Genomic DNA, 24,867 nt, shown 5'->3' with positions numbered 1-24,867 from the left:
ACAGAAACTTCCTACCAAACAGGATCTGAAAGCTAGTGCAAATCAAGAACAAGATGAAAGGAATATTAATCATTTTAATCTTTTGACTAAAACGTCCACAGGGGAGACTTCACACACAGAAGAAAGGAGAGAAAAAAGGAAGAAGACAGAGAAGAGAAAAATTAGACACAAAGCCAAAACATGATTTGATATCTGAATATCTGGAAGTTATGGTAATTAATTACTAATAAGAAACACAAAAAGGGAAGCTGATGGATTTGGAATAAGAACTTCAATGGAGATTCTTTATGAAGCAGTATATGGTCTGGCAGAGGGGCTTGTCCCTGTCCCTCTCTGGAGAAAAGGATGAGCAGGTCCGAACTGGTGTAGGGGATGGTGGCCATGTCATAGCATTTCTTGTGACCGTCTCACACACCGACCGACTTTCTTCTTAAATTCATCCCTTTTGTCTCTCCATTCTTTCTGCAATTACACATTCAGGTATATGTCAAGATCTGTCACAGCAAGGCATTTGGCACAAACTCGAGTAAAACATAATTGGATGATTTGGATCTGTAAATCATTCAAGAAAGCACACCAACATGGTGGGTTCAATGCTTAGCAAGCCTTGCTATTGTTCAGAGTATTCAAATGTCCTATGCATTCGAAACTGGGGTATGGACAAAGAAACACACAAATATATGCTAACACTAAAGTCACTCAAAAACTTCCTCAAATTCAAATATATGCAACGTCTGAACAATAAATTGTCCACGCTGGTTAGCTGGTTGACAGGCTGGTTACGGCGCAAAATGATTGAGATAGGCCACATCTGGTCTAGATACATGTTCTAGGACTTAAACATTATAAAATAAAAACAAAAATAAACATATGCATGAGGTTTTTTTGATGGAGAAAGGATTCTTGATGATCAAGAAATGCATTATTTCCTCATCGTGATGGGCTACCTTGAAAATAATTTCAAATCATAATCATACTCTTAATTGGAAATCCATGTGCTAAGGACCCAGTGCACCCTGTCCCTCACACTACTTTCCACCTCCAAAATAGGGTGACAAAAGGGAAAAAGAAAATGAAAATTAATGAAATAAGCATAACTTTTTCTTCATTAGGACAAGAAAACAGAAGTCTATGAAAACTTTGCATTCTAGTCCTCTCAATCCCCATACTGGTGAACAGATATTGAATGCCTAGCTAGCACTCATGTAACAAGATTCCTACCAATGGTTGAATTTGAACACAATACTTTTATCAAGAGAACCACCAAAAAGAAGCATTTAAAGATCATCCTTGGTATTCATCTAGATAATCCTATTGATACGTTTTTATCACTGTCTGAAGCCTTGTTAATAACAAACATTGAAAATTTTTTCAGGCAATGTAATTGAAAAGGCGAAGTGCAGCAAGCAAGCAACCAATTAGTTTTACAAGGCTATGAATTACTCAAAACCACTCTCAACATAGAAATGTTCTCCTTGAAACAATTTTGAGAAACTTCGCATTAATGGTGGTTGTGTAAGATTTTTACAGTTTTTAGTGTTTCAGATGATATGGAAACAGACCCATCTCATCATGTCTAATGCAGGTCTTGAAATGTATCATGCCATCAAGAGGACAAAGATCTGCTTAATGCATCAATCCAACTGCTAATGGTTCTTAAACACAAGAATGAAGTTGATGATGTACTTAGAAAACTCAATATCAATATCTACTAAAAGTGGATGCTACCAGATTGTTTATGGCAGCTAGTCCATTTCATGAGCACTAACTACTCCTTCAGTGACTTAAAACCAAATTATATCATCAAGAAAGGGAGAATGGAAAACCGGAACTTACAAGGGGTAAACTAAGATGACAAGTTCCTTTAACTATCACCTAGAATGAAGTAATTGCACCTCTTAATTTTAAGAACCGAGTTTTTAAGACATCAAGTCTTTGTCATCTCATTTTCTGCTCTACTGTAGAGGATTTGAAGATATGAAATTTTTACCGTTGTTTCTGATTAAAAATCAATCTCACATGATAAAGGCCTCAGAAAACAAAACAAAAAACAAATGCACAAATACCATTCCACATTAGTGATTACATATATGTGGTAAAAATAGAAAAACATTAACACTACACTTACAGCAGCTTCAACATTTGCGGGAGATTCGTCATTAGGACTTGACAGCATTGATATTATACTTAAGACTATGCTTTCAACCTGAAAATTAGAACCATAGTTAGTTTCATAAATAGACATAAAATTACGAGAAAGAGAGGAGAAAAAACCACAAATAATCACACAACTTAATTGAGCAAAGCACAAATATATGTTTAAGATCAAGATTGGAATATGCAAAATAAAACAAAAAAGCAGTTTCTAGGGATACTGAGAAAAAGAAAATAAATGGAGAACCTTTTGAAATGAAGTCAATGCAGTGAATCTATTTAAAGAATAGAAGAAAAATGTATGCTGCACATGTTATAGCAATATGAAAACATTTCTTTCAATTTATATGTAGTATTCTTTTTAAAGCCAATGAATGGTACTCGTCACGTTAAGCAAAAAAAAAGATTATTTAAAACTGAGTAGCTGCCTTCGTTTCTAGAATATTCTGCATAACTATAAAAGCTCAAGTAAGGGATCAATTGTATAGGAGACACATAGCTGAGATCATTTTAAAATTTTCAAACAATTTTGCAGAGTGCATACTTTATGGTCCACTACACAAATTTCATTCCCCAGGTTTAAATTCTGAACTTTATAGAGTGCACATTTCATTTTTTTTTTTCCTTTTTGATAATACTAGTCTCGCTTACAAGGAGCATGGACAACAGCAGATACACACACCTGTCCACCTAAAACTGTGTATTAGGTAAGCCTGGGATTTGAACCTGAGGCCTCTAGTTATAGAGTAAGGCCATCTACCAGTTTAGCTGCCGTCAATGGGGGCTGATGCCATTCCCGTTTCACAAATCTTTTTCCAAATATGAGCCTACAACTGGATTATTTTTTTTTCAAAATCCTTTCCTCCCAAACTCTTCCTTCAGCTATGTTCTTCTGTCTTCTTTGAGATTAAAATATTTTGGAATACTTATGGACTCAAAAAGATAAATAATCCTAGCACGGATTACTATTAGTTCATTTTAAAAAGACTCACACTTGCCATCCAAAGTGAGGTCCCCTCCTGGCCAATGCTTTGGAAGGGCGACTCCCCCCTAAAGGCATAAAGGACTTGCAGGTTGGGAGCACTTAGAAACCCTTGAAGCTTAATCTTAAAGTTTGGTGTAGACCTCAAGCAATCCGGTTTACTGAGACATAAGCACATAGCTCTGCTTAATAAAAACATGCTCATTATTCCTATACCAATAGATTAAAACTTCAATATCATATATTTAATTAAGGTACAAAAAGGTTTGATTTCTGCTCTGGAAACTTTCAGCCTTCACTGCTGAATTGGTGACCCTTGCCCACTTCAGCATAGGACAGGACAAAAGAAAAAAAATGAAAAATAAAAAGAACATAAGGCAGTGAGTATCTCAGATCACCATCACAAGTTCTCTTATCATTCCTTCCATTATATACCTTTTTTCCATTTGCACATAAAAACTAGTTCATGTTTTTGTCAAGAGGCTGTTTGTGATCTTCACCTTTTACATGTCACTAATTAATTTCCCACTTTTACGTTCTAATTCCTATTAACTTCTATTAAAAATTTACTTCCGAATTAATCTTTTATTAGTGCACTGCAAGAGAAGCAAAAAGACTCCTCTCTACATAGCATGGATGTTCTTCTTTCTTGATTTCTTTCCTTAAATTCTCACCTTTCTATATATTTTCTTTGGGTTATATCAAAATGATTCATAAAATCCTTAAGTAAGTATCTTGAGCTTCATGATTACAACATCAAATTGATTGTGATTTCTTAACTTTTAATTTTTCATGTTTTAGTTTCCCTGACAGATTGTGATCAGATGATCAAACCATGTAGTTTAGGTTTCAATAGATGGGAATGAATTGAAGGATACCAACATTGAAAAAAGTTTACATACACACTCCCAACATATAAAAGTAAAAAGATGAAGCTGCACACCTAGAAAGGAATATTAGGTAGGGATCTCTCATATTCTTGTCCTACACAGAATCAATATTTCATCCACGCTATTACATCAATCAGGTCTACAGAAAAATCATGTAGAAATATCTAGACATCTAGAATAGGTTAGGAAATAAATATTAGTGCAGAATATGTTCACAATAATTTGGATGCAATATGGCATGTATCACGTATGCCTCAAAAAGGAACAATGTAAGGAGATATCTAAGCTGAAGGAGGCAAAAAAAGATTGATTCACGTGTTTAGATAATACCGTATGGACTGGGGACCAGCGTTCTGTTGCCAGCTCGTAGCCATTTGGGTCATCACCAGGGGGGTGAAGGATTGAAATGCAAACTTTCCCATCAGGGTAAACTGTAGTTTGACAGCAACTTTAAGCACTTTTCCCTTACACAAAAGCATAAAATATGCTCTAATAAAGAACACTATAACTAACCATTTGGATGCCATATCTCAGAGGTGAACCTCACGGTTGGAGGGCTGTTTGGGTAGTCGGGTGGAAAAGTCATGACAGCATTAAAGAAACCCCCATCACTGAAATGATATAATTGTAAACAATGAGCATGATTGGAATTCATTAGCATGTATATAGTACAAAGATGTGCTTAATTTTTATCCAAAAAGAGCATGACAGCAGAGGAGCCAATTTCTATGACAGCAAGTGCAACATATGGCCACATATATTCTTATTGATTTTTGGGTACATGTCCAAATTGCATAACTTTTGCTTATCAGAAAAAAAAAAAAAAAAATCCAAATTGCACAACTTTTGGAAGAAGTTGTCCATGGTCACCAAACAACAAAATACTACATTAAAAATCCCTTAATTCCCTCTGCTAAAGTGGATTAGAAGAAGAGTTACAAAAAAAAGAAAAAAAAGAAAGGAAAAACTAAAAGTCATTTTCTTTTGGGGGTTAAGTGCAAAATTTCTATAAATTTTTATAGAATTGAAGAGCTTGATATATGCTAAATTAATATGGACGGTTGGGGCAACATTATACTTATCCAAAGCACATAGAATGCTGTGTTAATAATAAGCCCCCAATAGGTCTATGTAAACATCAAAGGTTATATCAACTTAAAACAGAATACCATTAAACCATACCGGTCAAAAGGCAATCCTATGAAGGCTATCTACAAGTTAGGTATCCTCATTAATTAGGAAAAACCCTAAACCCCAAAACTTCAACACTAACAAATCAACAACCATAACCAGACTAATTAATCATCTATTTATGAAATCGCAGCTGATGAAAAACCAAAACCATGACATTCCTAAATTTTTAGCCCCTATATCTGAAATTTAACAAAACCATGAAAGGATAAACCAAATAACATTTTGCAGCAATTCTATCTTTAAAGCACCCTCACAAAATCAAATCACTAAATTCAGAAACCCAAGCTTCTCTCGAACAAAACTATACACGCCAAGGCTCAAACAATAAACAACACCAAAACCCTCAACTCCCACAATTAAATCAACACAAACCTAACCTCAAAATCAAAATTCAAACCATCAAGACCTTTCAAGTCTCATCAAACACAAGAAAGACCCTAATCTCCATCAACCGCACCAAATTCCCAACCAAAGACACCAAATTCAAATAATCAAGACCATCGAAAGCCCCATAAAAAAGAAAAAGAAAAAAAAAAGATTCAAACTTTAAGCCCCACAAGGATAAACAAAGAATCTACTCACTATAACGTATCAGGAGGCCCAATTATCGTGACGCTCCACTCGAATATATTACTCTCATCAACCAAACCAGCCGAAAATCCATCGACCGGGTGTTTGCAGAGATCTGCAAACAAAAACAAAACATCAATAGATTAATCGATTTTCTCATAGAATTCGAAGAAAAAAAAATGAAACCCTAAAAATTGTGGCAGCGAGAAGTGACCCTTGAGCTGCTTTTGTAAGAGGAGGCTGGCTTGAGATGCAGAAGCCATATGGAAAAACTAGAGAGAAGGTGGAGAATCTAGACAGACAAAGATGGAGCTTTCAATCGCACTCTTGCATACTGATATTTATAGACTCTCTGGAGCAGGTGTCAGCCACGCTGGATTTTTCGGTTTTTCTTTCTTTTCCTATTTGTCGACACGTAGGAGTCGTTGGTTTTTTTTGTAATTTGCTTCTATCTAATATTATCTTATTAACTTCAACATATTATTATTTTATAAATTTTAATAAATATTATTATTTTAGATAAAATTAATTGGAAAAAAGAAAAATAATAGAAACCACTTAAGAATTTTAAGTTTTAAGTATTTTTGATAATATATATTTTAAACAACTTAAAATTAAAAATCACTTATTTCATTTAGCAATAAAAGCTTAATTAATCACTTATGACAAAATGCAATAAGTGATTATAAATTTTTATAATGCTTTTATTTTATTTATTTTTATACTTTTTATAAAATAATAATTTTTGTTATAAAATTCCACTTCTTTTAAATTTGAACAAGAATCAAATTTTTAAAAATATTTATTTTAATTGATTTGTGATATTTACTTTATAAGAATTTCTATTCCCGTATTATTTATTTATATATTTTTTATTGCTATGTATATATCATAATAATTAATTTTATTTATTTTAATTCCTTAATACGATAAAATTAAACATTCAAACAAATTCTATTAAATTGAATTGATTATAAGAACTACTTTTTCATTATAAGAATTACGTAGTAGTCTTTTAAGCAAAAGAATACTATTGTTATTGCTTATATAACACTATACGACTAGCTTCAAAGAACAATATTTAATGATGTATTTTTCAATGAATTTGATAATGATAATTTCATATGTGGAATTACCAACAACAATAATAAAGATTCGACATCTAAGAGTTTAGAGGATTTATGATACAATTTGGTCATATTTACATGCTTAATTTATGTAAGCAAATTGCTCAAGAATTATTTAGTGTACGTGATATATTTTTTGTTTTTTATTTTTAAAATAAAAAATAGTAATAATTTTTATATAAAGATACAAGAATTTTTAAATATTTACATTGAAAATATAATGATTTTAAAAACTGTTTAAAAAATTAAGGTATTAAAAATATTTCAGTTTCTCAAATTTTAAAATTTCTAAAAATGACTTTTAAATATATAAAGTAAATATATATATATATATATATATATATATATATATATATATATATATATATATATATATAAGATGTAGTAATTTTATATTTTAGTTTCTAATTTTAAAAACAAAAAAACAAGAAATATATCATAACCAAAACCAAATAGTTAGAGTTTAATCCCAAGATTTTTTAATCAATTATTTAGAAAATTTTCCAATTATCTATTTGTTTAGTTATTTTAGGGAAACTATGCACATGATATTTTATGTGGAAGGACCATTTTTATTAATTAATATATTAGTTATAAAGAATTTGGAAAAAAAATATTTAAAATTTGTTTTATAATCAATATAAGGTTAATTTTGTAAAATAAATCATTTTTTTTGTCTTTAGTAGTTTCCATTATCAAACAATTAAATTAAATTTAGTACTAAAAACTAAAATGATATCAAATGCTTTTTACTTTGATTAATTTAGTACCTATGATATGTAGTTCTTAATTTTAAGCACTATAATTTTTGAGTATTTAATTTTTAAGTATAAATTTAAATTTTAAGAAAAAAAACCAAATAAGAATAAAAAAAAAAGTGTATGATAAACTTCATTAACCCAAAAAACCTTATTTATAGGCTAAGAGATAAAAATTACAAGAGTTGTTTTACCAATAATCCAAACATTTGTAACCAAGTTGTTATCCACAAATTGTCATAGAAAATTTATGAGACTCATCACAGTATAAACTATATGAGAAAATTTAGTGTAGGAAAAATAGTATAATATTCTTTTAATGCTATTAGAATGCTTCGACTATTTCCTTAAAAATCTTGTTAGTAAAATCCAACGGAACAAAACTTGAGCCAAAAAAAAAAATAGTGTAGTAACATTCTTATTAGTTGCTCTCTTTATGTAAACATGATTATGCTTTTTTGAATTCTTTAGTTTGAAATTTCTTGAATCTTTGTATCTTTGTATTCCAATATTGTTTATAAGCTTATAGAATGTTTTAGTAGGTAAGGCTTTTAAAAATAAGTTTACTCAATTATCACTTGATTTTATTCAAACATCAATTTCAATATTTTTATGTATAAAAAGTTTTTGGTGAAATGTTTTTGGTTCGATCATCTTTAATATATCATTCCTTAATTTGTGTATTACATGCAATATTATTTTCATATGATATTATTGACTTGTCTTTGGAAGAGAACAAGTTACATGACTCGTGACTATATTGAGTCATGGATCTTAATTATACATGTTCACGTCATGTTCCATGAATTACAAGTATTTCTAAATGATTTAAGGAAGTGACCAACATTGCTTACTCAATTGATTTCCATGATATAAAGGATGATACTTTCAAGGGAAATGTAGAGGATGATTTTACTTATAAGTATTCTAAAGGAAACATCATTCCTAAACGAGTGAAGTAATCAATGCCTTTTGACACATAATGTCACATTCACCAAGAGGTAGAGTAGGAGAGACCCTCTTAACGCAGACATCTATGTTTTATGGGTATATGAGTAATCGGGGATGTATTTGAAATAGACATTTGTACCCAAAGTGATGTAGCACTAAGGCATAGTAGCTATGTAAGGAGAACATTGATTTGTCTATGCATTGGAGATATAAAAAACAAGATGTATTAGTTGTCATGTTAGTGGATAATGTTTTTAAGCATGCATTACTATGTATCAAAACACATGATACTTACATATCATACATTAGATTATGTTATGATTAGTCTACATAGACCATACAACATAGGACATCAACATTAAGCCCCATACACAAGTTGGATTCACAATAATGGAGCAATGCCCCTTCCTATAAGAATGTCCTAAACAAGTTAACAGTCAGTCATGTCCTAAAGGCCTATAAGTTCTACCAATCCCCTTAATACAAATAGCATGTGATTGATTGTGCCTATCCCTGGTTCGGGTGCCCTTCTCCTAGTGTGATTAAGATGCATCATTGCAGAATTGAATAACTTTCTTTCTCTTGGACGGGCTTAAGGCTCTTAGCCCTTTGTTTACGACCTCCTAACAACATAGCACTGATATGATCTCCCACTTGTTCACAAAGTCCAATCCTTCCACTTGTTCTTAATTTGATTCTCACATTACTTTTATCGTTGGCTTTGAGACCCATGATTAGACAACCCCGTACCCCTTAGTCAACTATAAAAAGGAATAGGTGGTAACTTAGAAAATTCATAAATTTTAATTTTTTTGCTTGAGAACATGTGTATCAAGTTTGATAGGTTTTTTTTTTTTTTTTTGAACATCATAAGTGGTAAGATTGATTGTTCTTGCAGTCCAACAAATGAACCATCAAATTCTTGGTACACATTTGTGCGACTCCTATGAAATTGGATGACGTTCTAAATAATTTAATAAAATTTTTATTTGTTATGTTGCATTAATTCACTTTAAATAAAAAACATATATTATATATTTTTATGCATATATATATATATATATATATATATATATATATATATATATATATATATATCCACCTAAAATACTTAAAAATAATAATAATAAGACTTTTTATTTGTATCTACTAATAAAATCAACCAATTAATACAAAGCACATTCAATAATTATATTATATTATTTTTCAGAAGATGTATATTTATTTACCATTGAGCTCCTAAAAGGTAACAAAATTTTTACCTTTGTTTTCAGATGAAGGAATGTAGCTTAATACAGGCATTAGACAATTTGTTGTTCATTGAGTGAAATGATTTCCTTAAGCTGAGATTAATGTTAGCCGATTCCCTTACCAAAACAACCTTCTCCTAGTATATTTCCTTCCTACCTAACTCTGTCATACCTGGCAACAAATAGAGGGGCAATTTCATAACCAGTTTTTAAGATAGAACTGGATACTTTAATGGAAGATCTAACTAGGTTAAGGCAAATGCAAGGAGAGTGGGCCAAACACTTAATACCTGGTTTAAGAAAATGAGGCATAAGTGCATGGTGAATTTATTTTAGAAGGGGAATCTATGAAATTTGCCTAGAATGGGCTAAATATTGAACTACAGAAAAAATTCAAAAGAAAGGAGTCGTATGACTTATTTGATCTTGCTACAAGGGTGGTCTTTATTAGGTTATCCCTAAGGAAAAAAGTTAAAAGAAAAGTTCATCTAGTGGCATCTACTATAAAGATCCTAATCTCAAGATTTCTGTAGTAGAGGAAGACCAAGGGAAACTCAGCTGGAGGTAGATGTTGTGGTAATTCAAGAATGCCACTTATACCAGGGGGGACTTTAGCAAACCAATGGCAAACATATAGAAGAGGATATTTCAAGTTAGTCATAATTATATCTTTGATGTGACTAAAGCTAATCGGATCTGTGACCATTAGTTAGCTAATAAGATTGTGAAATTACTTGAAGGACACATGATTCCTTTGCTTGAAGAAATCAAGGGAAGAGATTAGTGCAAATGGCATGATTCGACACATTCTACTAATCATTGAGTAGTGTTTTGGGATGAAATAGAAGATAATATCGACAAGGGGTATTTCAAGTTTGTTGAGAAAGAGAAAGAGGTCACGATGATGACCGATACTAATCGTTTTCTATCTTCTGTGATAGTTAATTATTAGGATAAAACCTTTAAAAATATGATATGATGTAACAATAAATGAATGTTATTAATGTTTATATTATGATTTTGAGTTTCCATTCACCATCTTATTTATGCATTATGTTTGTTAAGCATTCAAACTTATATCACTACATTGTTCATAGCTTAGGTGCATTAAGAGTTATATGAAAGATTTAAGTCATAGAATTTTTACAAATTAATGGGTTGTTCACATCTGGTTCATAAACTTAAACAACTCATTTGAGGTTGTAGTGTACCAATTCTTAATTGGAGCGATGAGTTGTTTTAGTTATCATGATGAACTTCCTATAATGAGTGCACTAGTATGTATGATTACACATTAGACAAACTTATGGTGAGTTATGATATTGGTTATTGGGTAGTTATGACTTCATCACACCATTATGTTGTATAAGATTTTAATCTTGAGAGAATATTAAGTTAGTGCTAAGATTTTCAATGGCTTTGACCTAAAAGTGAAACCCTAAGGTATTCATATATTCTCTATGAATTAGGTTATTCTTGATTAAGGTAAGTGACAGTAGGTATCTCAAAATATGTACCGGATATCTCATGAATTTGAGATAGTGTGTCCCTTTGGTTAATCTTAATGATATATGATAATGAAATATGTGGTTACAATAATTATTTAAGTGAAATTTGACATATATTCTTATAGAGTTAAAACATGCCAGTTGATTACATAATAAAAAGATCTAAGACTTAAGAAATATATAAATAATTTTAAAAGGTTGATAACACCTATTATGAACACTAATTTATAGGAAGCTTGCATATAATTGTTAATTAGTCATAGACTCGAGTTTTATATTTATGACATGTATCTATGTCAAACAACCAAATCAAAACCTTGCAAGTATCCTATAATCCAAATCATGTTTAGAATATTGGAATAAAGAATAGAAATGAAATGAAAAATCAATTTCATTCTCATTCATTAATATGTTTGAATTAAATTGGAATACAAATAAAAAATATAACAGTATGAAAACCAAATCCCACTTTCACTAGGATTTTGATTTCTCTCGTTTTATATGATATTATGGTTTACCACCATTTCTATCTTACTTCTATTCCTATTTCTATATACCAAACACATGTAAAAGTATTTATTTATCATATCTTAATTAAATATTAGCAAATGAAGAAGTTTTTAATGTGATATTATATTTCTTTTTTATTTTTTATTTTTTTATAAACACATTTTTTTTTACATAAAAGAATTTTTTGAAATCATATTTCAAAAACTAATACCTCAAAACCGTTTTTGAAAATAATTTTCTATTTGTACACGAGAGAATAATTTTTAACTTAAAAAAAAAAATACATTTTACAGAATTTTAATTAAAAAGTTTTTAAAAAATTTGTTTTGAAAATAAGTTTTTCTATTAAAAAAATTGAGTTGTTTTATAATTAAAAGTATGAACAATACTTTGAAAAATTGTATAATGTTTTTACAATTTATATAGAAGAGAATAAGCAAAAAAATACTATAATTTGCACATTTGAGTTCATAAATAAAAGTTTATAATTAAGAGAATTGATTCTTAAAATGTCATTTAGCATAGCCTAAGAGAATAATTATTTGTATAGTTAGATGTCACACATTTATTATTCAAAATAAATCAAATCATTTTTTCATTATCAATCTATTTATTATCTAGTTGATACTCTCTTGGTATATAAATATTAAAAAAAAAAGACCCTTTTACCCATTAATATCTATCTAAATTGTGTTTTTAGTTCATAAAGGATCATTCATCTGATAATAGATTTCTAGTGATTTGATTAATAATATGGTTTCAATTACCAAGTTAGCCGACACCTTTTATTCTCTCTCTCTCTCTCTCTCTCTCTCTCTCTCCTTTGTCATTCTGTTATCATAATGTTTACAATCAGAATTAATGTTAGAATAAATATTCAGAAGTAAAAGGGAAATGTGTGTTGGTTGTGAAGCATGAAATTCCATAAGGATTGATCATCGCATTGAATTTTAACAGACAGTACATGTGATATGGTGTAATACCTCAGATAGAGAGACCCCACCTCATGAAAAATATAGGCAGACTAAATTATTATGCTTCACTCTTCATCATCAACTGATTTTCATCTTTCAACAACAGCAAGATGAAAATCAGAGAAAGTTTTCAACCCACATTTCGTCCACAAGCATTGACATCAAGAAAATATCTTATAGCCCATTTGTAAATATTTTTGAAAAACAGAAAAGAAAATAATTTTTAAACTTGGAAAGATGTTTATAGACTTTTGATAATTTTTTTTTTTTAAATTTGTTTTACAATAAATTATTTTTTATAATAAATTTTAAGTGTTTTTATAAAATGTTTTCAATAATAATTTGAAAAATAAAGAGTATTTTAAAAAAGAAAAATATTCTCAAACATATCCTTAATTTTATTTTGTGACCTTCTGATTCTTTTTTAATTTATTTTTTATTTTATATCTGTAGATGTCCTGACCAGTTCATGCACACCTCGACTAATCCCACGGGGCCCTGACGGGTAAGCATCAGACCAATTGAGCTACCCCTCAGGATTGAGACCTTCTAATTCTTTCAATTGCATTGTGTATGGATTACCATTCATTTCAAATGCACACAAAAAGTTTCCATGTCCATATTCTAAACTGTGGCTGTACCTTGCCCCAGGCTTAAATTACATTAAAGATTCTCAGGAAATGGCTTTGCTAAGGTGATGTAGATCCTCCTCTAGAGCCTATTTCTAAAGCCAAAGTCACTTTATTCCTCTAGGAAGAAAGTTGTATTGGTTTGCCCAATTCACATGGGGTTACATGTAGAATATTTGCAAGATCTTGTTCGCAATGTGGAAATAAGTTTATTTCATATCTCTTTTGCATAAGTTGGACTTGACTAGCTAGTTGTGAGTCTTGTGACCAATCAATTCCACATTATTTTTTTTCCCTAAAGTGGGAACAAATTTTTAGTATAAAAATTAAAAGCTTTGCATCTGAAGACTGAACCTCACTTTCAAAGTATGGGTTGTCCAATATCCTAGTTTTTTAAACTTTTGAATTTTGTAATGCTCCAATGCTACTTTTACGAATTCTAGATAGAAATTATGAGCATATTTATAACTATTTTTAAAAACATTTTTAAAATTAGAAAAACTATTTTCAAACATAAAAACATGTTGATAATTTTTTTTTTCTTATAGAAAACAACTTTTTTAGAACTTGTTTTGAAAATTTTCATTTATACGAATGCAAAGAATGATTGAAATAAAACATAGTAGATAAAAGTTATTTTGTAAAAAATATTTAAAAATATAAAAAATAAGTTAAAAGCATTATAAATTTTTAAACAAACTTTTATTTTAAAAACGTTACAAACATGGCCTCTACTTTCTCAAGTTTTGTATTTCATTTATCTTATTTCAACCAACATATCATGGGTTAGATTTTGACCAGGAAAAAGAAGAAAAAAATGAGCCAGACACTAAAGAGTAATCAGGATAACTTACAGAGTCAACAGTTCATAGCTTTGTTGCATTGCCCTTGTCATATGATGGCTGACCGCCTGACCCCCGCCGAAAGTGTGGAAGACTGGAACAAAGATGAAGAATGCAGTATGTCAAACACTGGAGCCACAGGCCCCATCCCTAACCCACCACTTAGTTGTGTGGGCTTAGTCAGCATTTAAGTCCCTTGTAAAAGGTGTAGACATGCTGTTTATCAAAGAATTCTTCTTTAGAGGTGCAATGTCAATGGCTAAGAGCACAAGAGCAAGGCATTTGAACAAAGAAAAAGCAGTAGTGGTGTAACATCATGCTAATGAGATTCACAGACCTGGATTCATGTTGCTATGGTGGCAACCATAGCACCATGGTTAGTGACAACAAACAGTCCTTCACTGTTAGATTTGAGATATTTGGACATTTCAGTGTGAGACAACATATCTGCAAAGAACGTATGCAACCAATATGGACACAATTGCAAATGACTCCATTCATAGTGAGAGACAATAACATATGGACCAAAAAAAATACATAAATCTTGGGGCATTCCGAGAATTGAACTCGGGACCTCTCGCACCCTAAGCGAGAATCATACCACTAGACCAAATGCCCTTTGGCTTTTTGAAGTTTAGATTAATTCTACACATACAATATCTGAAATATGTCTGCTTTATAAAACCTAACACAGCCTATTAAAAGAGGAAAAGGAACCTCAGTCATGTTGTAATGGCTCTGCTTACAATTAATAAAAAAATGTGCACAGTAATGCATTAGTTATACAATGCATAATGCTGCAGGCAGGTTACATAGAATAATAAACCACATCTTTTAACACAGAAATGTGAAAAATATAATTCAATTAATAATCTGAAAATCACTTGGCAAATGGCATTAAGTAGAACCAGAATTCTGAAAGCCAAAAGAGACAGCCCTTCTAGTAAAAACAGTCCCTCAGGAAGCAATGTCAACTTCACAATGGACAATTTCAAAGGGAATGCCACAATCCAAACGAGTGGACATGAACAAATGCATATAGTATATACAAGCATTATTAAAGAAACCCAAAAGGTTTTCAAGCAGAGGCAAAGCAATCACCTTCATCCACTCAATTTGGATGGAATCAATGGTGAAATATCCTGGATGCCAATCAAGTCCTTGCACACAGCTACAAATTTGAGGGTGGTGCACATCACAATACATATAAAAATCTGTTTTATACAACAAAAAGTAAGGGAAAATATACACAAATATCCCTTAAAATTCCTCAATCCAAAAATTTCAGAAACAATTCTTTTTTTTTTTTTTCCCTAGTAAGAACTCATAGAATATAGTATTCTATCTAAAAAATCCATATCCCTAATTTCATTCAAGTAGGATTTGCTTTCCTATGGTAAGAAAGCATACAGCTAAGCTAACAACAAACAACCACCATTTGATAAGTTTGTGAATAGTAGGAAAAATGAAAACAACACACACACACACACACACAATTTTGTGGACTGCAATCTAGAAAACATGTCACACGGCATGCTAGTGTATATGCAGTATGAATACTTTTCTAGCACATGAACAAATTCTTCTAAGGAAAAATGATATGTGACTAGAAATTTGAGGTTTTTGAGGGGAAAAAAAAGGTATTTGGATTCTCCGTATCTTTAGATGAACAAGTAAGTAATCTGCAAGTTTTTCAAATTAAGAAACTTCTGAAGGAGCTTTCAAATATTTCTTTCCAAAAATTTAGAAAATTGAGGTTTTTGATGTGAACAATTCAATTCAAATGGTTGCCATGAATTACTTTGGGGACTTCTAGATTGCTACTTGTACAGATCCAAGCATGTTATATGCAGCTAAGTAGACTTATCTTAAAAGTAGTACAATAAACAGGGTTTACTTATAGCTTTTTTGAGGGTGGAAGGTAAGGAACATGTTTTTTGGATGGCCCGTCCAGCATATAGTTTCAGATGGGCCACATCTCAGGCAAATGGCAGGCCAGCGGCAGCCCATAAGGTCAGACCATTTCATCCTGTTTTATTTTAGTACTGGAATTTTCTACATCATCCACTATTGTTATCCTTTTCTAATTTTCTATTAACGAGGAAAAGGCGATACACTAATCAAATTTTTCCCTAAATATATATCATACTTATTCAAGAGTAATGATTGGACCAAGCTCAAGCACAAGTTTAACAATGCATAAGGATTAGATTGGACAGCAAAGCCAATGTTAATAGGAAGGATCTTTAGTTTTAAAATAGAATCCAGATACAATCCATCAACTGACAGCAACAACCTAAGCAACACAAGATTATGAAAAGAAAAGGATATATTGGAAAAACCTAATCCAGCCAGTCACATTTTCACTTGTTCAGTCACAGTAGAGTGATAAGTTCAGAAACATTGAAACATAAACTTCTGATTAACCAATCTGAAATCTAATATGATAGGTAACTTGGTCATACCTTGAAATTTAATATGCATACCAGTAATTTTTCAGCAATCCAAATACTAGAACAAGTAGTAGAGCTAATGTTTTAAGACAAGTTCAAGCATCTACTGAGTAATTGAAACAGTCATGGGTATTTGAAATGGCTGTTTCCAGTTCCATTCCTGGACAAGGAAGATGAAAAGTTAGGGAAATTTCAACCACAAGCATAATAGGAATCCGAAGCAGCCAGCCAACTTTGAATTGAAAGCTCAAAATGACAATGTCATCAATTGCCTAATAAACCAACAAAAAAATCCAGACAGAAGATCTATATTAACAGTATAAATTCTATTATTATAAGTTGTCTCATTGTAGGTCAATGAGGCATGCACCATCATTACCATGACAAGGGTCTTCTCCTTTATAAGCAGTGCCCCACTTTTGGCAACTGTTTCTCATTGAAAACACTATAAAACTCTTGCTGATATTGTAGTCCTCGAAAGAGCTGCTGAAGCTTTTTGACAGTGGGAGATACATGGGATGCAAATTGATAGTTAATTGAAAACACTGTAAATGATAGAGCATAAAGCGATTGCTCTAATAGTTTCATATTGATCATTTGACATATCCTGACAAAAAATTCCCACGGTTTGACATCAAGCGAGTCACTGCACAACAACCACTATATGTGGAAAGTACACCTCTCACTCCAGTACTGCAATCAGTTCAGTATTATTCAGAAACTTAAACCAGGTGCAAGACAATGATTTGGGTATCCCTGAGTGGAAAGACCATGTTATTCCCTTTAAACACCATTCTTTCTCATTCAAAAGGGAAGAGTTCCGGTATTTGTGTTCTTAATCAAGTGACAGTGCTCTGTTAACCACAAGCAGATGTATCCAAAATTTGAACCTAAACCCCAATTTCAGGAAAATGGGAACACAACCAGAGCAACTTGCCTAAATCATCTCACATAGGCAGTGCTAATGTCATAACTGTTTTGGTTGGATTTACCGTTTCTCCCAATGGTTCCAATAGCAATACTGTGCCACTCAATACAGTGCCCAATGCACTATAGATAGTATTCTAGAAGAGGCAAAGCATCCTTATTTAATATAAGTCCTTAAAACTTTGAATTTTTCCATCACAGAATAAATTTTAAGGTAGAAATAAAAGTGTAAAATAGATGGAAGTTATTGCTGCATTCCTTATCCTAGCTGTTTTTAATTCTAATGAAGTAAAGGAAAAATGGTTTAAATTGATTAAGAGCAACTACAACAGTTCCACACAGCAACAAATCAGATAACAAATATGCAAAGAATGCTAATACATGCCCAATTAGATGATTGTATGATTGGCAGATCCCAAGATTTCATTCTCAAAACAGCTGTCACGAGAAGCACAAATTGGGCACTAGAAAGACAATGAACGCAGGAACTGATAGCTTCATGATATGGTCACCATGATAGTAAAAGAGAAGTCAACCCACAAATGACAAGAAAAAAGGCATTTCTGGCCTTATCATTTGGAATATTCAGAGCATAGGATTCCCAAACACCTTTAGGAGGTCGACCATATTTTCAAACTAAGCTATGATTAATTGCACACATGAACGAGTTATAAATGTTTCCTCCCATTAGAAAAACACCCCACAGATCAATTCTTGATTTGCTCCAACCATGCACAAGATCATGCCTAAGATGAAAAAGAAACAGATTCTAGCACATCTTATCTTGGCATTCCTCTTAACAGCTTCCCAATGCTATTACACCACTGCCATCATGCTTCGAGCTATGGAACCAGGCAAGCAACTGGCTTTCTAACCTGGATACCCATATTATTTTTGCTAAATTAGTGTCACAGGAAGAGATGGCAATAGCCAACAAGTAAATTCATATGTTTTTTCTGATGTTTGTTATAGTTGCTTCCAATACTGGACCTGCACAACAAAGAACAGGCTCAGCCACCAGATATATGTTTGCCACATGGGTGAGTGTCATAACCATTCCTTCTATTTATTAGTAAACTTCTGCTAATTAGCCATTCAGTTATTTCATTTTCTTTTAGTTCACTTCTTACAATGAAAATGCCTTATATGTGAACTATTGCTGTATATATGAAAAAGAAGAAATTTGGACAGCAGATCAGAGGAAATATCCAGAAAGTTCCATCAGGACCCAATCCCATTGGAAATCGGCACCCACCATCCTACCCATGAAATGATAGAGGGCTTGCGCTATGTTTAGTAAGTAGAATTGATAATGCCCATGTTCTCTTTCTTCTGTAATTGAAGATGGTAGACCATAGAATATTGCATATTTTAAGGTCATGATTTCCAGTATATTGTACTTGCATTTGCAGAAGGATGATTTTTGTTCTTAGATTAACATAAAAAATGATCTTGAGATCAGAGATGCATGAATGCTATTCTGTCCATCTTGTAACACCAACAGGAAGAAACAACAGGAAAAGTCTCTGATTTTTGTAAGAAACAACAGCAGCTAAGAAAAACAATGATAGTACAACACATGTTCACATGCAAGAAACTTGTTTGAAGTTTGACTTCTTGTAAATATTTTAAAAGATTACGCCATAAACAAAAAACCTAGGGTAATAAGGAGGAACTCCAGCTTGATTTAATTATAAATCCCCAAACATAAATTGTATATGCAACACCCCATCACCTTAAATTATGTCAAAATAAATGTGGCACTGGTCAAAAGACATTTTCATGATTCTAAAACTCTTTTCTAGTATATTAGTAGGAAAACATTGTGGTGTAATGCCTCTAGTAGAAGAACCATTCATGGTTCGATACGTGAACAAACCCTACAATTTAACAAGGTGCTGGAAAGATCATAGTTCTTGAAACAGGAAAACTTGCAGATATCACCAAACCATTCTTGCTTCTTAAGAAGGCATGTTGAAGACTTTTTCAAAATTTAATTACAAGTTACATGTCAATAGAATAAGTATATAAGATACTTTTCTTAACTATTATCAAGTAATTCCTCAGCTTGCACAAAACAGAGCATAAACCTGGCCTGCATTTTGTGTTTTGATTCTATTTGGAATCCCATTTCAATCAAAATCCAAAAGCTTTGCCTTTAGTGCATACTTTTGTGTGTGTTATTCAGGGCATGCAAAATTTGAGTTCAATTCCAAACCCATCAGTGAATAAAGTAACCAAACAGTAGAACTAAAATCAGGGTCCCCTACTCCAACTTGAAGTCAATCCTTCATCAATTTCTTGAGTAACTTCAAGCATTGAAGAAAAGGTAAATCATTACCCAGATCCGGTAAGTGAAAACTAATAGAAATCATTATGATAAGACTCATTCCAATAAAAAATCGTACAAGGAAAAGGTTAAAGTAATCTCACAAGCAATTGATGTTTCATCTGCAAATTACTATACACAGTTTCTCTACTTAAGACATGAACAGTGAACTATGCTACCAATCCATAATTGCAAATGGCAAATCAGATCCTCCCAAAAAAGTTAACAAACAACAGCATATAAATATTTCCTTCTTAAGCTTCAGTTTCAAATTCATGAACCGTGAGAAAAAGATAAGGAAAAAGAAAAGAAAAATCGGAGGAAAAGGAAAGAGAGTGATCAAGAGTGAAAAAAGTTTTCTACACTCCATTCCCAATTATATTTCCCATTTTAATAAAGACAATAGTTTAATTTCTTGCTACTTTTTCATCCCGGCCAAATAATAAAACCTATATTCCTTCAGAATTCTTTTCCTTTTCCTCCAAGTTTCCATAGCCATATTGACAGCAAATCGGAAATATGAATTTCGGGCAATCAGTATAGACATTTATCGAGAATAAGAAGTTGCCTTCAGAACAAATTCACGGATTCACCGGCGTCTGAGAGCTGTTCACAGTTATTGAAGAATCCGTAACGATGTACGGACGGATCATTCGGACGAGGCTGGAGAGCGGGAAATTCATTTCCATTTTCCCGGAAAACTTTTCTCGTGGAAAAGCATTTCTACTGAAAATTTTCAATCAATAAAATTGAAATTCGGTGTGATGCCTCACCTCGGATCGGGAGAAGAAAATAACGCAGCCCATGAATGTATAGCTCCTCTTACGTGTTTTAAAGCCACGAGAAGGGACGGCATTCACATGGGCGTGGCCGTGTGGGTTGTTACAACCGGATCCTAATGACTATTCCTTTTAAATATTTTTAGCCAATTAATTTAAGTTGTTAATATTAATTAAATTGTTAAATTAATCAATGGCTAGAGTTTAAAGATCGTACGGCCAATCTCCTCATTGCTTTAAAATTTGTCCGAGAATCTTTGTGTGGTGACTAAAATGAAGATTGGCCCACCTATAGACATGTTAGAATTATATCATGTGACCCACCTAAAATTAAATTATATGCATATTAAAATTATATCATATGGTGTCAGGATTCATGGAATCGTTACGATTAATATACTTTAAATCCATGTATTAGAAATTTGAAAGCCACCTTAGAAGATGAAAGCAAATTTGTATTTGGGCCTTGTCATTGAATGAAAGAGCCCAAGCATGCGCTTAGGTAAGGTTAAAAAGCTTGAAAATATTTACAATACAAAATGTAATTTCGACGGTGGAGATTTACTCACCGGAGGCCAATGTGTAGCGGACGACAGGTTCTGAAAATTCTGAAACCTTCCAAAATCAAGAGCAAGGGGTCTCCCTCCATTGTATTGGAATGTCTCGCCAACCGTCCATGCATTGAAATCCAGTGGCTGACAATCCACCATACGAACCTTCTCGAACCTCCTTCGGAACCTATATGTAAAGAGAGACGCTCCAAAGCATCTCTCTTTACTGTGCTTCTTCTCTCGTTTCAGTGAGAGTGAACAATGGCCGGAAATGGAGGGGCTCCGGTGATCGGAATCGATCTCGGCACGACGTTCTCGTGCGTCGGAGTGTGGCAGTACGACCGTGTTGAAATCATTGCGAATGATCAGGGCAACAGAACGACGCCATCTTACGTTGCTTTCACTAATACGGAGCGGTTGATAGGAGATGCTGCAAAGAACCAGGTCGCTATGAACCCTGTCAACACTGTGTTTGGTAAGCTATCTGAGCCTTTCTGGTTTCTTTTAGATAAACAAACTCTTTGTTTGGATGAAGAGAAAATGATATATGTTTTGTGAAGAAATTTACAGCTATTCTATTTTTATATGTTTTGCATTGTGCAGCTCTAAATCCACTTGCATCCTTAGGGTTTGCAGAAGTATAAACTTGTGGTTGATGCAGCCATGTGGCCACAAAGTCCTTTGTAGTCTTCAATAACACAAATTCTAGCATATCTGCTTGATAGAGATGGTTTTTATCAACATTAGAAAACCTATTTATTTTTTTATCTGCACGGTGTATATATATATATATATGTTTCTTTTGTTTTCAATTAATGAGGTGAGTTGTTTTCGTTTTTGAATCAGAAATTGGAACCAATGCCAAATCCTGCTCATGTTTTTTTAGATGAGTTGGAGTTTAGGCCCTGTTTGGAAAGAGCTGTTTTCGTACTCCTGAGTTCACAAACAGAATTTTATTCATAAAAATAATTGAGAACCGTTTCAAAATAAAAAAGTGTTCTTAAAATTGGATTTTGATGACCATTTGTAAAAAACGATCCAAGACAGGGCCTAACCATTCTCTTCCAGTTTTCACTCAAGTCTAAGCCTGACCTACCTCTTTCTCACTTTAATTAGTGCTTGTAATTCAAAACAATTCAATCAGAATTCCCAATTCTGTCAGTGTTGTCATATGTTGGTTTTATGTTAGTCAGCTGCATTTGTGGATATTTTGCATGATGATATGAAACACAAATCTTTCATGGTTAGCATAAGAGGTTGCCTTGAGGACAACTGTTAATTCCCTAATCATAAGTACAATTCAAAATCAGAAGTATTGAAATGCAAGCTCTTGTTTTAAGAGGTATATTTCTTTCTCATTTTTATGCACTCTTGATGCTTTACAAATATAATAGATTTTTTTTATGTTGTTATGCAATGTGAAATGAACAGACACACACATACTGATCTCATTACCACACTGCATACTGGCAATCTTTGAAAAGATCAAACTTTCTCACGGACATTTGTTTGTGAATTTTTGCTCTCCTATGTTTATTTTGTTCAAGTGTGACCACGTGGAATGTCGTGTATTCCGATCTCCTAGGAAACATTTCTCCATGTTGAGCGAACACTTTATTGCATGTTATGTAGCTTATTCTGTTGCTTTGAGGTTTGGGGTTTCCGTGTTCATCACAGATGCAAAGCGTCTGATTGGTCGGAGGTTCAGTGATGCCTCAATTCAGGATGATATAAAACTCTGGCCGTTCAAGGTCATTGGTGGAATTGGTGACAAACCCACAATTGTGGTCACTTACAAAGAAGAAGAGAAAAAGTTTACCGCTGAAGAGATTTCATCTATGGTCCTCTCAAAGATGCGTGACATTGCTGAAGTCTACCTTGGTTTAGAAGTGGATAAGGCAGTTGTCACTGTCCCTGCTTACTTCAGTGACTCTCAGCGCCAGGCAACAAGGGATGCTGGGGCTATTGCTGGTCTTGATGTCGTGCGCATCATCAATGAACCCACTGCTGCTGCCATTGCCTATGGCCTTGACAAGAAGGGAGGGGGTGGTGGCGAGAAGAATGTCCTTATCTTTGATCTTGGAGGTGGCACTTTTGATGTCTCCCTTCTCAAAATAGAGGAAGGTCTATTTGAAGTGAGGGCCACTGCTGGAGACACCCATCTTGGAGGAGAGGATTTTGACAACCGTATGGTGAACTATTTTGTACAGGAATTCAAGAGGAAGCACAAGATGGACATTAGTGGAAACCCCAGAGCACTTGAGAGGTTGAGAACTGCTTGCGAAAGAGCAAAGAGGACCCTCTCATCCACAGCTCAGACGAGCATTGAGATTGACTCCTTATATGAAGGTGTTGATTTCTACACAACCATCACTCGTGCTAGATTTGAAGATCTCAACATGAACCTCTTTAGAAAGTGCATGGAGCCTGTGGATAAGTGTTTGAGGGATTCTAAGATAGGCAAAAGCAGTGTCCAAGATGTTGTCCTTGTTGGTGGTTCTACTAGAATTCCAAAGGTGCAGCAAATGTTGCAAGACTTCTTTAATGGAAAGGAGCTTTGCAAGAGCATTAACCCAGATGAAGCTGTTGCTTATGGCGCTGCTGTCCAGGGTGCCATCTTAAGTGGAGAAGGTAATAAAAAGGTACAGGATCTGCTGCTCTTGGATGTTACTCCTCTGTCCCTTGGGTTGGAGACTGCTGGAGGTGTGATGACTGTACTGATTCCGAGGAACACCACTATTCCAACCAAGAAGGAGCAGGACTTTTCTACCTACTCAGACAACCAAACTAGTGCTGCCGTCCCAGTGGTTGAGGAAGTTGATTAAGTCAGGCTAGCATTCTGTTTGGGAACTTTTAACCTGATTCATCCTTTTGTTGATAGATTGATGCATGTCTAGTCTGGTGGATTCTATATACGCAAATACTTGTTGTTTGAAACACTGTTGAGTTCAGTAGATTATATATGCAGTTTACAATACCATATGATTCAATGTTTTGCGCTGAAACTATAGCACACCAAGCTTTACAGATTGCTGCTACGAATGCCAATTGTGCCTAATATTCTTGAATCGTCCATGACATGCACTTGATTGTTTGCATGGTTTTTGTTTTGAGGCTTGGTCATGTTTCATATATTGGCATACAGTTGTTACTCGGTATTCGATGATTGAAAGCACAAAGTAGGTCGTAGTTCTTGTCCCAACACATGGTTGAAATTCCAGAGTGGAGTCGGGTCTGAGTCTGAGGACTGCATTCCATGTTTTGGTTAGTAAAGCAGCATGTTGGAGAAGGGCAGTATTGCATGCCATGTGAAAATATGGCACGATTGGACCAGGAGACTGAAAGTGGGCACCAAGTTACCAACTATCAGCACAGAATTTTTTGTGACAAAATCTAATTGAAATAATAAAACATTGACGGAAAAGAAAAACCCTGGTCAGTGAACCCAAAACGTCACGAAAGTACATGTTCTTTGATAGGTGAGGTCAT

General features: G+C 33.2%; 2 protein-coding genes, 1 long non-coding RNA gene and 1 other non-coding gene across 4 annotated transcripts; 2 read left to right on the top strand and 2 right to left on the bottom strand.

Annotated features, from left to right (window-relative positions):
- Nucleotides 1–42: 42 nt before the first annotated feature.
- On the bottom strand, nucleotides 43–6,109 carry LOC117929390 (ubiquitin-conjugating enzyme E2 7). Its single transcript, XM_034849694.1, has 6 exons — nucleotides 6,005–6,109; nucleotides 5,803–5,905; nucleotides 4,540–4,637; nucleotides 4,357–4,457; nucleotides 2,129–2,206; nucleotides 43–462 (listed from the first exon to the last, which is right to left on the bottom strand). Exons 1-6 carry the CDS (start codon nucleotides 6,051–6,053, stop codon nucleotides 385–387), a joined length of 507 nt encoding a protein of 168 aa, XP_034705585.1. The 5' UTR covers nucleotides 6,054–6,109; the 3' UTR covers nucleotides 43–384.
- Nucleotides 6,110–14,885: 8,776 nt separating this feature from the next.
- TRNAP-AGG lies at nucleotides 14,886–14,957 on the bottom strand. The gene has a single exon. It is a non-coding gene; the product is annotated as a tRNA-Pro (tRNA).
- A 3,732-nt stretch (nucleotides 14,958–18,689) lies between these two features.
- On the top strand, nucleotides 18,690–19,184 carry LOC117929345. The gene is made up of 2 exons (XR_004653740.1): nucleotides 18,690–18,759; nucleotides 18,899–19,184. It is a non-coding gene; the product is annotated as an uncharacterized LOC117929345 (long non-coding RNA).
- Nucleotides 19,185–21,466: 2,282 nt separating this feature from the next.
- On the top strand, nucleotides 21,467–24,358 carry LOC117928188 (heat shock cognate 70 kDa protein-like). Its single transcript, XM_034848110.1, has 2 exons — nucleotides 21,467–21,853; nucleotides 23,056–24,358. The coding sequence occupies exons 1-2, from the start codon at nucleotides 21,640–21,642 to the stop codon at nucleotides 24,201–24,203; spliced, it is 1,362 nt and encodes a 453-aa protein (XP_034704001.1). The 5' UTR covers nucleotides 21,467–21,639; the 3' UTR covers nucleotides 24,204–24,358.
- Nucleotides 24,359–24,867: the final 509 nt, after the last annotated feature.

Source organism: Vitis riparia, chromosome 13 (assembly GCF_004353265.1).
Source record: "Vitis riparia cultivar Riparia Gloire de Montpellier isolate 1030 chromosome 13, EGFV_Vit.rip_1.0, whole genome shotgun sequence".
Classification (NCBI taxonomy): domain Eukaryota; kingdom Viridiplantae; phylum Streptophyta; class Magnoliopsida; order Vitales; family Vitaceae; genus Vitis; species Vitis riparia.
This window is presented reverse-complemented; position numbering and strand designations above follow the sequence as displayed.